General features: G+C 42.3%; 1 protein-coding gene across 1 annotated transcript in view; it reads right to left on the bottom strand.

The window, feature by feature from the left end:
• The window catches only part of mIF2 (mitochondrial translation initiation factor 2), a 266,646-nt gene that overhangs the window by 171,462 nt on the left and 78,288 nt on the right, over positions 1–16,896 (bottom strand). The window contains exon 5 of the mRNA XM_071688841.1: positions 16,478–16,589. Within this exon, the coding sequence (XP_071544942.1) occupies positions 16,478–16,589 (112 nt within the window). The remainder of the gene's footprint in view (positions 1–16,477; positions 16,590–16,896) is intronic.

The following is a 16,896-nucleotide window of genomic DNA, read 5'->3' as shown; positions in this document are numbered from 1 at the left end:
TTCAGGAGTAGTGCTACTCCTTCCTTTGCTCTTGTCCTCTCACTAACCCCTGACTTTACTCCCAAGACATTCCCAAACCACTCTTCCCCTTTACCCTTGAGCTTCGTTTCACTCAGAGCCAAAACATCCAGGTTACTTTCCTCAAACATACTACCTATCTTTCCTTTTTTCTCATCTTGGTTACATCCACACACCAGACACATCCAGACACCCCAATCTGAGCCTTCAAGGAGGATGAGCACTCCCCGCGTGACTCCTTCTGTTTCCCCTTTTAGAAAGTTAAAATACTCTCACATCCCAACTCTCATTTGCCCTCTTTTTCACCTTGCACCTTTCTCTTGACCTCGTACCTCTTTCTTTTATACATCTCCCAGTCATTTGCACTATTTCCCAGCAAAACTCGTCCAAATGCCTCTCTCCTCTCTTTCACTAATAATCTTACTTCTTCCCACCACTCACTACCCTTTCTAATCTGCCCACCTCCCACGCTTCTTATGGCACAAGCATCTTTTGCACAAGCCATCACTGCTTCCCTAAATACATCCCATTCCTCCCCCACTCCCCTTACATCATTTGCCCTCACCTTTTTCATTCTGTACTCAGTCTCTCCTGGCACTTCCTCACACAAGTCTCCTTCCCAAGCTCACTAAATCTCACCACTCTCTTCACCCCAACATTCTCTCTTCTTTGCTGAAAACCTCTACAAATCTTCACCTTCGCCTCCACAAGATAATGATCAGACATCCCTCCAGTTGCACCTCTCAGCACATTAACATCCAAAAGCCAGTCTTTTGCGCACCTATCAATTAACACGTAATCCAATATTGCTCTTGGCTATCTATCCTACTCACATACGTATACTTATGTATATCTCTCTTTTTAAACCAGGTATTCCCAATCATATGCATGTATATGAGTGGATGGAAAATTGTGTGTGTGTTTCCTGGCACTACCTTGCTGAGGCAGGAAATGGTGATCAAGTATAATAAATGAATAAATAAGTACTAATAAATAAGTACTAATGATTTCAAAAATTAAAAGATGAAATTATCTCAAACACCGCACCATGCGCATATCATATTGCACTTGTTTTTGGTAGCATGGGGTAGACTTGCTTTGTTTTAGTTTCAGTCTGTCTCAAGTTTGTTTATAGTGTTCCTGAAATTTCAGAATTGTGACTTTTATGAAATAATTTTTCAATCCTTACAATTCAAAATGGCATCAAGGGATTGTAAAAGGCGCAATGAAAGCAGGTAGTCTATTATCGCTTTATCATAAAGAATCATCCTTTCACAGGAGAGGAAAGGCATCACCTCCATCTCAGTCTAACACCTCCCTCCAACTGTCAGGCGAGCTTTCCCACGCTGCTGGGTGGCCGTCGCCCAACTATCATAACACACACTAAACTCTACACCCCCCCCCCACAAGATTTTGGTAACTAATTGTGATATTTTGTTTTAACAAAAAGAAAACTTCAAACAAGAAAACAGCAAAAAAAAGAATTAGATTAAAATTCGACAAGGCAAATATACACAAAAGGCAAATATACACAAAAATCACTGCTCAGCAACGATACACTTCTCTTAAGTGCAAAGAGAACATAAATAACAACACATTAATGTGTTCACTCTTTACAGGAGCCACCATAAACATAATCTTGTAAGTGTGCAGGGCAGGGTCTCACATGGTGAGAGCGCCACCACCTTAGGCTGTGTGTCATCACAACTGGGATGAAGCCATTGCTGGTAGGTACTCACCTTGAACAACGGGTGTCATGGGGATAGGCAAAACCTGGTACATTGGTAACGTCAGTTTCGCAAAGACAGGCTGTGAATGCCGTCCAGCTTCACTGAGAATTGTCTACGTGGCTTCCCCTCCCCTACCACGCCTGACCTGTCCCACAACTTCGAAGCAACATCCTGGCGACAGTCCTACATGCAGACAGGGGTGCCCACAAACAGCTGGGGCAGCATAGTGGTGTCACCTGCTGGCCCACCCTGCACACAAGCCTAGTTCTCTGCTATGGCCCACTCCCTGTTTCGTAGAACAGTTCTCCATCACCAACTTATCAGACAATGCTGCTGGGGCTCCAGGACAACATCTTGCAACTGTCTTCCTGCTCCCAGCTGGGTAGGTGATTTATCCTCCTCTCTAAGGGGGGTGTCGAGATATTGGAGCATAGCCTGAGTTGCTTAGCTGTTATGCAGGCTGCCTCCAACACACACGTTGCCCCTGAACACCCATTTGGCTGCCTTTAAGGCTGGTTCGGCATGTCCATCAAACTGGGGGAAGTGGGCTGAGGAGATGCAGGCCATGATTCTCCATTTTTTTGTAGAAAGCTTCCATTTTCTTGCTGTTTAGACTGGTTCCCCCATCTGAGACAATTTCCTTGGGTGCATCCCATCTCCTGAAGAAAGTGAGCAGCCTTGCGATATCTTGGGATTTTTCCATTAGGTTCGAATCCTACTCAATGCACCAAGTAAACCGTGCAATGAAAGCAGGTAGTCCATCCTCACCTCATTATAAAGAAGTATTCTTTCATGGGAGAGGGGTCACATCACCTCTATCTCAGTCTGACTCCAGACTCCTGCCTCCAACTGCCAGGCAAGTGGTCCTACACTGCTGGGTGCCTGCCACCCAACCATCATACTACACACTAAACCCTACAGTGATAGAGGAGTTAAAAGAAAGTGTGTGGACTTAAATGTGGTACAGAAATATGTTACATTCAATTTAACTGGCTTTTGGCATTAACAGACATCCCTTCCCCTTATTAGTCTGTTAAATCGAGGGTTTACTGTACTCTCCTAATATTCTAAATCTGCTTTTTCACCTCTAATCCTTTATGCTGTAACTACACATTCTTGCCCCAATTAGTTCACATGTCCACATTCTCATAAATCTATGTATTTCAATGGCATTTTGCTCCCAAGCAGCCCCTTCTCAGTGTAAATATTGGCATCTAAACAAAGCTAATTGAATGAAAAATCTTTTCTGACTTTCCTTAGGTAAATTACTGTCTCTTATGTGGTGATGCTTCTATCTCTGCCAACTGCATAGCTGAGATTAGTGCAGCAAGAATGGAAGCATTTATCCTTTCTTCCTCCAAGACAACTTCTTCCTATCCATGGTTCAACTGTTCCTGTTCTGAGGCCATTCAGGCAAGGGATCAGGCATATTGGGTTTGGAAAACCTCTCCTTCCTCCGACTTCCATTTAGCATTTATCACGACCAGCAGTCATTTCAAGTATATTACCCATGAGGTAAAGCATTCCTATATTCAAAGGAAGTGCAATAACCTCTCCTTGTCATCCACTGACAGGTCCTCCTGGTCTTTAGCCAAGGGCATTACTAACAACTTCAGTTGCTCTACCTTTCCTTTCACCTTTCTGTTCTGACAGTACAATAGGTGTCTCTCCCACAGACAAAGCAACTGTCTTTGGTTTCCATTTCTCCTATAACTGAACCTAGGATGACTATGACAATCCTTCACCCCTGACGCTCCTCTAACTAGAAATCCTAATTCCATTCATATTATCTCTTTTCAAACTTTTGGAAAAACACTTGTCTCTCTGGACACATGAAAGGCTTATGGACTTGGTGGCAACCATCCCCATGTACTGAAAGAATGAGCCTCTGAACCTGCACCTGTGCTTTCTCGTATGTTTGGTTTCTGTTGAAAAACTAGAATTTTTCCTTCTCCTTGGAAGCAGGCATTGGTACATCCCATCCCTAAAAAGGGTGACTGTTCTGACCCTTCTAACTATTGTCCTGTTGCTTTGATATCTATCACTTCCAAAGTTTTTGAATCCCTCCTAAACTCCTATATCCTCAGACAGCTTGAATCTCGCAGTCTCTCTCTGATCACCAGTATGACTTCCATAAGGTGAGATCTACAGGTGATATTCTTTCCTACATTACTAATGTCTCATCATCATTGCTGAAAGATTTTGGGGAACCTTATGTAGTTGCCCTTGACTTATTTAAAGTTAATGAGAGGGTCTGGCATTGTGGTCTCATCTCTTAAGCCCCCCACTTTTGGCTTCCCTTCCTCACTTTGCTTCCTTATACCTAGCTTCCTCTTTGGCTGATCTCTCTCCATCCTGTCTCCACTTTTTTTCCTTTTTATCAAGAATTTCCTTTCCTTCACAAATAACCAAATGCACTCATATGCTGATGACTCAACACAGCATTCCTCTACAACCATCAAGTCTGCTCATCTCACTCAATCTGCATTTTATCCTGACACAATCTCCTCAATAAACTCAGGTTTGAACAGGATATCTCCGAGGGACAGATGAAATCTGGTTAGGTTTAATGCCTCCAGGACCCAGTTTTTATCCATCTCTCTATCGAAAATTCCTCAGAGCTTTCCTCTCACCTTTGATGGTTCTGTTATTCCACCTCCTGACTCAATGAACATACTTGGTATTAATGTAACATCCACTCTTTCTTGAAAACCCCACATAAGGAAATAGCAAAGTCTGCCTCTAAGAAACTGAGAGTCATTTAGATGTCGAAATTTCTTTTCTTCTGATCAGTTGCTCTGTTTATAAAAAGGATTGATACATCCTTGTATGGAGAGCTGCTCTCACATCTGGGATGGTTCTAGCTCTGAATTCTTACTTGACAGAGCAGTCAGAAGCTGTCCGACTCATAAAGTCTCTCTGGCCAACTTCAAAACTAGACCTACTTGCCCTTCACCGCAATGTTGGTTCACTTTCCCTCCTCGATGGGTATTACTTTTGTTTTTGCTCCTGAGAGCTGGCTGCCTGTGTGTCACCTCCACTAGCAAGACCATACAATACTTTGCAAGCTGCTGTGTCACATGATTACTGTGTGGCCATTGGCAACTCAAGGGGAGGCTGTTTTGATAACTGATTTTTTTCCTTATACCTCAAAGCTTTGAAACTCCCTACCCTCTCATGTCTTTCCCAATAACTATGACCAAGCACATTTCAAAAGACAGATTTTTCACTTCCTTCAAAATTCAAATACTTTCCCTTGTCTCTTCTTTTTCTCTTTAACCTCTCTATATCTTAATCACGGCCTGGCATCGATGTGGACTTTTGTTTGTGACTGAAGCTTCTGACTCGTGTGTGTGTGTGTGTGTGTGTGTGTGTGTGTGTGTGTGTGTGTGTGTGTGTGTGTGTGTGTGTGTGTGTGTGTGTGTGTGTGTGTGTGTGTGTGTGTGTGTGTGTGTGTGTGTGTGTGTGTGTGTGTGTGTGTGTGTGTGTGTGTGTGTGTGTGTGTGTGCGTGAGTGTGCAGACAATGAGCAAAGAAACCCTGACTATGAGGATGTATGGCTTGGAAGTGAAGGAAACAAGAGGGAAGGAAGACCTGGGTGCACTTGCAAGGATGAAATGAAAAAGGCTTTGGGATAGCAGGGCCTGGACATTCAGGATGGTGAGATGCATGCATGGCATAGAATGAATTACATCAATGTTGTATATGGTAGGGAATGTGCTGTCAGTGAGCTGGACATAGGCTTACAATGTGGGCAAAGTAATGCATGGAACAGTCAGTTGGGCCTGGTTTCAATACATTATACATTATTACATGTACTGATATGAACAAAATATGCATTGATGTGAACGAATATGGTCAATTCCTCACTGGATCCTGATGATAACTTATGATGGGTGAAGTAATTAAGTATAAAAAATCTTAATATGAGAAAAAGATGATCAACAATCCATGACTTCCCAGAGCAACTGCTATTACCCTTCTTGAATGATAAGAAAGTACATACATTTAACCATATTTATGTACTACAAAGAATATCTACAGGAACCAGTGCAGTATCTTAGATTCCAGTAATACCTAAAAGGAATGAACAGTAATGTATGACTCCCTATAAGTCATTCACAAAAACAATACAGAAAATCAACACAAAGAAATTCAACCTGGATCCAGAAATTACATGGCTGACCAGATACAAAAAACAACATTGCCCAGTCAAAAGTACGCTCATATATCAGTGCTTCATTTCCATGTTAATTTTTTTTTAGGTCAAAACATGCCAAATGAAGGTAACAAACTCACTGATAAATTTAACCTTAACAAGCTTAAAACCTCATATGAGAATGACTTCTGGAACATAAGCAATTTTGTGGCATCTGAGAATAGGAATTTTGATGGCATGGTGTCACAGACACTTGCAAAAGATGGTTATGGCTTAGTTGCTAATGAAAGCAATGACTCTAAGTAGAATTTTCAGACTACTCTCAGGACAAACTACAGTCAGGTTTTACGTGCACCCTAAGAATAATGAGTCATGTTCTCCCTTGCCTATAGTTAAAGCAACAACTTCATGAGCAGAGTTTACTAAAAAAAAAAAACATACGAGATATTATTTATTCATCTTATTTATTTGATTATACTTTGATGCTGTCTCCTGCGTTAGAGAGGTAGCACAAGGAAACAGATGAAAGAATGGCCCAACCCACCAACATACACAAGTATATATATACACATCCACACATGCACATATACATACCTATACATTTCAATATATACATATATAAACATACACAGATATATACATATGTACACAGTTACACAATTCATACTTACCGCCTTTATTCATTCCCGTTGCCACCCTACCACACATGAAATGACAACCCCCTCCCCCTGCATGTGCGCAAGTTAGCGCTAGGAAGAGACAACAAAGGCCCCATTCGTTCACACTCAGTCTCTAGCTGTCATGCATAATGCACCGAAACCACAGCTCCTTTTCCCCATCTAGGCACCACAAAACTTTCCATGGTTTACCCCAGATGCTTCACATGCCCTGGTTAAATCCACTGACAGCACATCGACCCCAGTATAAGACATCGTTCCAATTCACTCTATTCCTTCCACATCTTTCACCCTCCTGCATGTTCAGGCCCCAATCACTCAAAATCTTTTTCACTCCATCTTTCCACCTCCAATTTGGTCTCCCACTTCTCGTTCCCTCCACCTCAAACACATATACCCTCTTTGTCAATCTTTCCTCACTCATTCTCTTCATGTGACCAAACCATTTCAAAACACCCTCTTCCGCTTTCTCAACCACACTCATTTTATTACCACACATCTCTCTTACCCTTTCATTACTTACTCGATCAAACCACCTCACATCACATATTGTCCTCAAACATCTCATTTCCAACACATCCACCCTCCTCTGCAAAACCCTATCTATAGCCTATGCCTCGCAACCATATAACATTCTTGGAACCACTATTCCTTCAAACATACCAATTTTTGCTTTCTGAGATAATGTTCTCGCCTTCTACACATTTTTCAACACTCCCAGAACTTTTGCCCCCTCCCCCAGCCTGTGACTCACTTCTGCTTCCATGGTTCCATCTGCTGCCAAATCCACTCTCAGGTATCTAAAACACTTCACTTCCTCCAGTTTTCCTCCATTCAAACTTACCTCCCAGTTGACTTGTCCATCAACCCTACTGTACCTAATAACCTTGCTCTTATTCACATTTACTCTCAGCTTTCTTCTTTCACACACTTTACCAAACTCAGTCACCAGCTTCTGCAGTTTCTCACATGAATCAGCCACCAGCGCTGTATCATCAGAGAACAACAACTGACTCACTTCGCAAGCTCCCTCACCCACAACAAACAGCATACTTGCCCCTCTCTCCAAAACTCTTGCATTCACCTCCCTAACAACCCTATCCACAAACAAATTAAACACCATGGAGACATCACGCACCCCTGCCATAAACCGACATTCACTAAGAACCAATCATCCTCTCTTCCTACTCGTACACATGCCTTACATCCTCGATAAAAACTTTTCACTGCTTTTAGCAACTTGCCTCCCACACCATATATTCTTAGTACCTTCCAGAGAGCATCTCTATCAACTCTATCATATGCCTTCTCCAGATCCATAAATGCGACATACAAAACCATTTGCTTTTCTAAGTATTTTTCACATACATTCCTCAAAGCAAACACCTGATCCACACATCCTCTACCACTTCTAAAACCACACTGCTCTTCCCCAATCTGATGCTCTGTACATGCTTTCACCCTCTCAATCAATGCCCTCCCATCTAATTTCCCAGGAATACTCAACAAACTTATACCTCTGTAATTTGAGCACTCACCTTTATCCACTTTGCCATTGAACAATGGCACTATACATGCATTCCGCCAATCCTCAGGCACGTCACCAAGGGTCATACATTAAATATCCTTATCAACTAGTCAACAACACAGTCAACCCCTTTTTTAATAAGTTCCACTGCAATACCATCCAAACCCGATGCCTTGCAGGCTTTAATCTTCCGCAAAGCTTTTGCTACCTCTTCTCTGTTTACCAAATCATTCTCCCTAACCCTCTCACTACGCACACCATCTCAACAAAAACACCCTATATGTGCCACTCTATCATCTAACACATTCAACAAACCTTCAAAATACTCACTCCATCTCCTTCTCACATCACCACTACTTTTTATTACCTGCCAATCAGTCCCCTTCACTGATGTTCCCATTTGATCTCTTGTCTTACGCACTTTATTTACCTCCTTCCAAAACATCTTTCTTATTAATTTTTTTATTTTGCTTTGTCACTGTCTACCGCATTAGCGAGGTAGCGCAAGGAAACAGACAAAAGAATGGCCCATCCACCCACAAACACATGTATATATACAAGGGAGCAAATGGGAACTTCAGTGAAGGGCGCAAATGGGGAGGTGATAACAAGTAGTGGTGATGTGAGAAGGAGATGGAGGAGTATTTTGAAGGTTTGTTGAATGTGTTTGATGATAGAGTGGCAGATATAGGGTGTTTTGGTCGAGGTGGTGTGCAAAGTGAGAGGGTTAGGGAAAATGATTTGGTAAACAGAGAAGAGGTAGTGAAAGCTTTGCGGAAGATGAAAGCCGGCAAGGCAGCAGGTTTGGATGGTATTGCAGTGGAATTTATTAAAAAAGGGGGTGACTGTATTGTTGACTGGTTGGTAAGGTTATTTAATGTATGTATGACTCATGGTGAGGTGCCTGAGGATTGGCGGAATGCGTGCATAGTGCCATTGTACAAAGGCAAAGGGGATAAGAGTGAGTGCTCAAATTACAGAGGTATAAGTTTGTTGAGTATTCCTGGTAAATTATATGGGAGGGTATTGATTGAGAGGGTGAAGGCATGTACAGAGCATCAGATTGGGAAAGAGCAGTGTGGTTTCAGAAGTGGTAGAGGATGTGTGGATCAGGTGTTTACTTTGAAGAATGTATGTGAGAAATACTTAGAAAAGCAAATGGATTTGTATGTAGCATACAAATATATTCTTAATACCATATATTCTTAATACCTTCCACAGAGCATCTCTCTCTCTCTCTCTCTCTCTCTCTCTCTCTCTCTCTCTCTCTCTCTCTCTTTTTTTTTTTATACTTTGTCGCTGTCTCCAGCGTTTGCGAGGTGGCGCAAGGAAACAGACGAAAGAAATGGCCCAACCCCCCCATACACATGTATATACATACGTCCACACACGCAAATATACATACCTACACAGCTTTCCATGGTTTACCCCAGACGCTTCACATCCCTTGATTCAATCCACTGACAGCACGTCAACCCCGGTACACCACATCGCTCCAATTTACTCTATTCCTTGCCCTCCTTTCACCCTCCTGCATGTTCAGGCCCCGATCACACAAAATCTTTTTCACTCCATCTTTCCACCTCCAATTTGGTCTCCCTCTTCTCCTTGCTCCCTCCACCTCCGACACATATATCCTCTTGGTCAATCTTTCCTTACTCATCCTCTCCATGTGCCCAAACCACTTCAAAACACCCTCTTCTGCTCTCTCAACCACGCTCTTTTTATTTCCACACATCTCTCTTACCCTTACGTTGCTCACTCGATCAAACCACCTCACACCACACATTGTCCTCAAACATCTCATTTCCAGCACATCCATCCTCCTGCGCACAACTCCATCCATAGCCCACGCCTCGCAACCATACAACATTGTTGGAGCCACTATTCCTTCAAACATACCCATTTTTGCTTTCCGAGATAATGTTCTCGACTTCCACACATTCTTCAAGGCCCCCAGAATTTTCGCCCCCTCCCCCACCCTATGATCCACTTCCGCTTCCATGGTTCCATCCGCTGCCAGATCCACTCCCAGATATCTAAAACACTTCACTTCCTCCAGTTTTTCTCCATTCAAACTCACCTCCCAATTGACTTGACCCTCAACCCTACTGTACCTAATAACCTTGCTCTTATTCACATTTACTCTTAACTTTCTTCTTCCACACACTTTACCAAACTCAGTCACCAGCTTCTGCAGTTTCTCACATGAATCGGCCACCAGTGCTGTATCATCAGCGAACAACAACTGACTCACTTCCCAAGCTCTCTCATCCCCAACAGACTTCATACTTGCCCCTCTTTCCAAAACTCTTGCATTTACCTCCCTAACAACCCCATCCATAAACAAATTAAACAACCATGGAGACATCACACACCCCTGCCGCAAACCTACATTCACTGAGAACCAATCACTTTCCTCTCTTCCTACACGTACACATGCCTTACATCCTCGATAAAAACTTTTCACTGCTTCTAACAACTTTCCTCCCACACCATATATTCTTAATACCTTCCACAGAGCATCTCTATCAACTCTATCATATGCCTTCTCCAGATCCATAAATGCTACATACAAATCCATTTGCTTTTCTAAGTATTTCTCACTTACATTCTTCAAAGCAAACACCTGATCCACACATCCTCTACCACTTCTGAAACCACACTGCTCTTCCCCAATCTGATGCTCTGTACATGCCTTCACCCTCTCAATCAATACCCTCCCATATAATTTACCAGGAATACTCAACAAACTTATACCTCTGTAATTTGAGCACTCACTCTTATCCCCTTTGCCTTTGTACAATGGCACTATGCACGCATTCCGCCAATCCTCAGGCACCTCACCATGAGTCATACATACATTAAATAACCTTACCAACCAGTCGACAATACAGTCACCACCTTTTTTAATAAATTCCACTGCAATACCATCCAAACCTGCTGCCTTGCCGGCTTTCATCTTCCGCAAAGCTTTCACTACCTCTTCTCTGTTTACCAAATCATTTTCCCTAACCCTCTCACTTTGCACACCACCTCGACCAAAACACCCTATATCTGCCACTCTATCATCAAACACATTCAACAAACCTTCAAAATACTCACTCCATCTCCTTCTCACATCACCACTACTTGTTATCACCTCCCCATTTGCGCCCTTCACTGAAGTTCCCATTTGCTCCCTTGTCTTACGCACTTTATTTACCTCCTTCCAGAACATCTTTTTATTCTCCCTAAAATTTAATGATACTCTCTCACCCCAACTCTCATTTGCCCTTTTTTTCACCTCTTGCACCTTTCTCTTGACCTCCTGTCTCTTTCTTTTATACATCTCCCACTCAATTGCATTTTTTCCCTGCAAAAATCGTCCAAATGCCTCTCTCTTCTCTTTCACTAATACTCCCACTTCTCCATCCCACCACTCACTACCCTTTCTAATCAACCCACCTCCCACTCTTCTCATGCCACAAGCATCTCTTGCACAATCCATCACTGATTCCCTAAATACATCCCATTCCTCCCCCACTCCCCTTACTTCCATTGTTCTCACCTTTTTCCATTCTGTACTCAGTCTCTCCTGGTACTTCCTCACACATGTCTCCTTCCCAAGCTCACTTACTCTCACCACCCTCTTCACCCCAACATTCACTCTTCTTTTCTGAAAACCCATACAAATCTTCACCTTAGCCTCCACAAGATAATGATCAGACATCCCTCCAGTTGCACCTCTCAGCACATTAACATCCAAAAGTCTCTCTTTCGCACGCCTGTCAATTAACACGTAATCCAATAACGCTCTCTGGCCATCTCTCCTACTTACATAAGTATACTTATGTATATCTCGCTTTTAAAACCAGGTATTCCCAATCATCAGTCCTCTTTCAGCACATAAATCTACAAGCTCTTCACCATTTCCATTTACAACACTGAACACCCCATGTATACCAATTATTCCCTCAACTGCCACATTACTCACCTTTGCATTCAAATCACCCATCACTATAACCCGGTCTCGTGCATCAAAACCACTAACACACTCATTCAGCTGCTCCCAAAACACTTGCCTCTCATGATCTTTCTTCTCATGCCCAGGTGCATATGCACCAATAATCACCCACCTCTCTCCATCAACTTTCAGTTTTACCCATATTAATCGAGAATTTACTTTCTTACATTCTATCACATACTCCCACAACTCCTGTTTCAGGAGTATTGCTACTCCTTCCCTTGCTCTTGTCCTCTCACTAACCCCTGACTTTACTCCCCAGACATTCCCAAACCACTCTTCCCCTTTACCCTTGAGCTTCGTTTCACTCAGAGCCAAAACATCCAGGTTCCTTTCCTCAAACATACTACCTATCTCTCCTTTTTTCACATCTTGGTTACATCCACACACATTTAGGCACCCCACGCTGAGCCTTCGAGGAGGATGAGCACTCCCCGCGTGACTCCTTCTTCTGTTTCCCATTTTAGGAAGTTAATACAAGGAGGGGAGGATTTCTGGCCCCCCGCTCCCGTCCCCTCTAGTCGCTTTCTACGACACGCGAGGAATACGTGGGAAGTATTCTTTCACCCCTATCCCCAGGGATATTATACATATATATATACATATACACATACACACACATACACATACATACGCACATATACACACACACACACACACATACATATATATATAAATGAAAAATGTAAGAAACAATTTAGAAAACTGAAACTTCTAGCTTGAAATGAATGAAAAAATGAATGTCACATAATGGTTCAAACTCTGGCTATGGAAAAAGGAAATGTATAATTTATTTACACAAACGTCAATAGCAGTTCTCATCAATATATATATATATATATACATACTTCATACTGTCTGCCTTTATTCATTCCCAATGCCACCCCACCACACATGAAATAACAGCCCCCTCCTCCCTCATGTGTGCGAGGTAGCACTACGAAAAGACAACAAAGGCCACATTCGTTCACACTCAGTCTCTAGCAGTCATGTATAATGCACTGAAACCACAGCTCCCTTTCCACATCCAGGCCCCACAGAACTTTCCATTGTTTACCCCAGATGCTTCACACGCCCTGGTTAAATCCATTGACAGCGCATCAACCCCGATATACCACATCATTCCAATTCAATCTATTCCTTGCACGCCTTTCACCCTCCCGCATGTTCAGGCCCCAATCGCTCAAAATCTTTTTCACTCCATCTTTCCACCTCCAATTTGGTCTCCCACTTCTCCTTGTTCCCTCCACCTCTGACACATATATCCTCTTGGCCAATCTTTCCTCACTCATTCTCTCCATGTGACAAAACCATTTCAGAACACCCTCTTCTGCTCTCTCATCCACACTTTTTTTTATTACCACACATCTCTCTTACCCTATCATTACTTACTAGATCAAACCACCTCACACCACATATTGTCCTCAAACATCTCATTTCCAGCACATCCACCCTCCTCCGCACAACTCTATCTATAGCCCACACCTCACAACCATATAACATTGTCGGAACCACTATTCCTTCAAACATACCCATTTTTGCTTCCCGAAATAAAGTTCTCGACTTCCACAAATTCTTCAACACTCCCAGAACTTTCACCCCCTCCCCCACCCTATGATTCACTTCCGCTTCCATGGTTCCATCCGCTGCCAAATCCACTCCCAGATATCTAAAACACTTCACTTCCTCCAGTTTTTCTCCATTCAAACTTACCTTCCAATTGACTTGTCCCTCAACCCTATTGTACCTAATAACCTTGCTCTTATTCACATTTACTCTCAGCTTTCTTCTTTCACACACTTTACCAAACTCAGTCACCGGCTTCTGTAGTTTCTCACATGAATCAGCCACCACTGCTGTATCATCAGTGAACAATAACTGACTCACTTCCCAAGCTCTCTCATCCACAACAGACTGCATACTTGCCCTTCTTTCCAAAACTCTTGCATTCACCTCCCTAACAACCCCATCCATATACAAATTAAACAACCATGGAGACATCACACACCCCTGCTGGAAACTAACATTCACTGAGAGCCAATCACTTTCCTCTCTTCCTACCCGTACACATGCCTTACATCATCCATAAAAACTTTTCACTGCTTTTAGCAACTTGCCTCCCACACCATATATTCTTAATACCTTCCACAGAGCATCTCTATCAACTCTATCATATGCCTTCTTCAGATCCATAAATGCTACATACAAATCCCTTTGCTTTTCTAAGTATTTCTCACATACATTCTTCAAAGCAAACACCTGATCCACACATCCTCTACCACTTCTGAAACCACACTCCTCTTCCCCAATCTGATGCTCTGTACATGCCTTCACCCTCTCAATCAATACCCTCCCATATAATTTCCCAGGAATACTCAATAAACTTATACCTCTGTAATTTGAGCACTCACTTTTATCCCCTTTGCCTTTGTACAATGGCCCTATGCAAGCATTCCTCCAATCCTCAAGCACCTCACCATAAGTCATACATACATTAAATAACCTTACCAACCAGTCAACAATACAGTCACCCCATTTCTTAATAAATTCTACTGCAATACCATCCAAACCCGCTGCCTTGCCAGCTTTCATCTTCCGCAATGCTTTTACTACCTCTTCTCTGTTTATCAAATCATTCTCCCTAACCCTCTCACTTTGCACACCACCTCGACCAAAACACCCTATATCTGCCACTCTATCATCAAACACATTGAACAAACCTTCAAAATACTCACTCCAACTCCTCACATCACCACTACTTGTTATCACCTTCCCATTAGCCCCCTTCACTGAAGTTCCCATTTGTTCCCTTGTCTTATGCACTTTATTTACCTCCTTCCAAAACATCTTTTTATTCTCCCTAAAATTTAATGATATTCTCTCACATCAACTCTCATTTGCCCTCTTTTTCACCTCTTGCACCTTTCTCTTGACCTCCTGCTCTTTCTTTTATACAACTCCCAGTCATTTGCATTATTTGCATTTGCATTAAACATCTTTCTATTCTCCCTAAAATCTAATGATACTCTCTCACCCCAACTCTCATTTGCCCTCTTCTTCATCTCTTGTACCTTTCTCTTGACCTCCTGCCTCTTTCTTTTATACATCTCCCACTCATTTGCACTGTTTCCCTGCAAAAATCTTCCAAATGCTTCTCACTTCTCTTTCACTAATATTCTTACTTTCTCAACACCCCTCACTACCCTTTCTAATCTGCCCACCTCCCACGCTTCTCATGCTACAAGCATCTTTTGCGCAAGCCATCACTGCCTCCCTAAATACATCCTATTCCTCCCCCACTCCCCTTACATCCTTTGCTCTCACCTTTTTCCATTCTGTACTCAGTCTCTCTTGGCACTTCCTTACACAAGTCCTTCCCAAGCTCACTTACTCTCACCACTCACTTCACCCCAACATTCTCTCTTCTTTTCTGAAAACCTCTACAAATCTTCACCTTCACCTCCACAAGATCAAATAATGATCTGATATCCCTCCAGTTGCACCTCTCAGCACATTAATAGCCAAAAGTCTCTCTTTCACGCGCCTATCAATTAACACATAATCCAATAACGCTCTCTGGCCATCTCTCATGCTTACATAAGTATAATCATGTACATCTCTCTTTTTAAACCAGGGATTCCCAATCACAAGTCCTTTTTCAGCACACAAATCCATTTACAATACTGAACACCCCATGTCCACCAATTGTTCCCTCAACTGCCACATTACTAACCTTTGCATTCAAATCACCCATCACTATAACCTGGTCTCGTGCATCCAAACCACTAACACACTCATTCAGCTGCTCCCAAAACACTTGCCTCTCATGATCTTTCTTCTCATGCCCAGATGCATATGCACCAATAATCACCCATCTCTCTCCATCCACTTTCAGTTTTGCCCATATCAATCTAGAGTCTACTGATTTACACTCTATCACATACTCCCACAACTCCTGTTTCAGGAGTAGTGCTACTCCTTCCCTTGCTCTTGTCCTCTCACCAACCCCTGACTTTACTCCCAAAACATTCCAAAACCACTCTTCCCCTTTACCCTTGAGCTTCGTTTCAATCGGAGCCAAAACATCTAGGTTCCTTTCCTCAAACATACTACCTATCTCTCCTTTTTTCTCATCTTGGTTACATCCACACATATTTAGACACCCCAATCTGAGACTTTGAGGAGGATGAGAGCTCCCCCCCATGACTCCTTCTTCTGTTAGGAATCTGTAGAGACATTCAGGATCCAAAGTTTACGGAGAAGGTTCAGATAAGATACCCCACTATGATTCTTTACATTGGGAAAACATGCATGTAATACAAGTCACCAATAATAAGAATTACAAAACACTACTACATACCTAGATCTCTCCCAATTACATCTGCAAGCTCCTGAACAGTCATGTTTTTCCAGATACTGACTACCTGTGCTTTTGTTGCTTTGAGGGGCTTAGGATTCACCATCACTGCTTTCTGAAAGAAATCAACAAGTAAATACAAATTTCACTGAAACCTGATTACATATTATTTTAATTTTTATGAGTATTTATTTGATTAAGAAACAAACAAGTAAAAATCATGAGTACAGTATGTGATACCATCATATACATATTTGTGATTTAGCAATACTTCTGTGTTCCTAATTTGAAAAACCCAAAAGTAACTAAATTCTATGTTCATAGTGTAATCAATGCTTTCAAAAATAGGTTTTTAAGGATGGAAAAATCAACTCTGCCATAAGCAGATCCCTATGAGCATCTGAAACAGCATTCGCTCAATG

This window comes from Panulirus ornatus, chromosome 46 (assembly GCF_036320965.1).
Source record: "Panulirus ornatus isolate Po-2019 chromosome 46, ASM3632096v1, whole genome shotgun sequence".
NCBI classification, from domain to species: Eukaryota; Metazoa; Arthropoda; class Malacostraca; order Decapoda; family Palinuridae; genus Panulirus; species Panulirus ornatus.
This window is presented reverse-complemented; position numbering and strand designations above follow the sequence as displayed.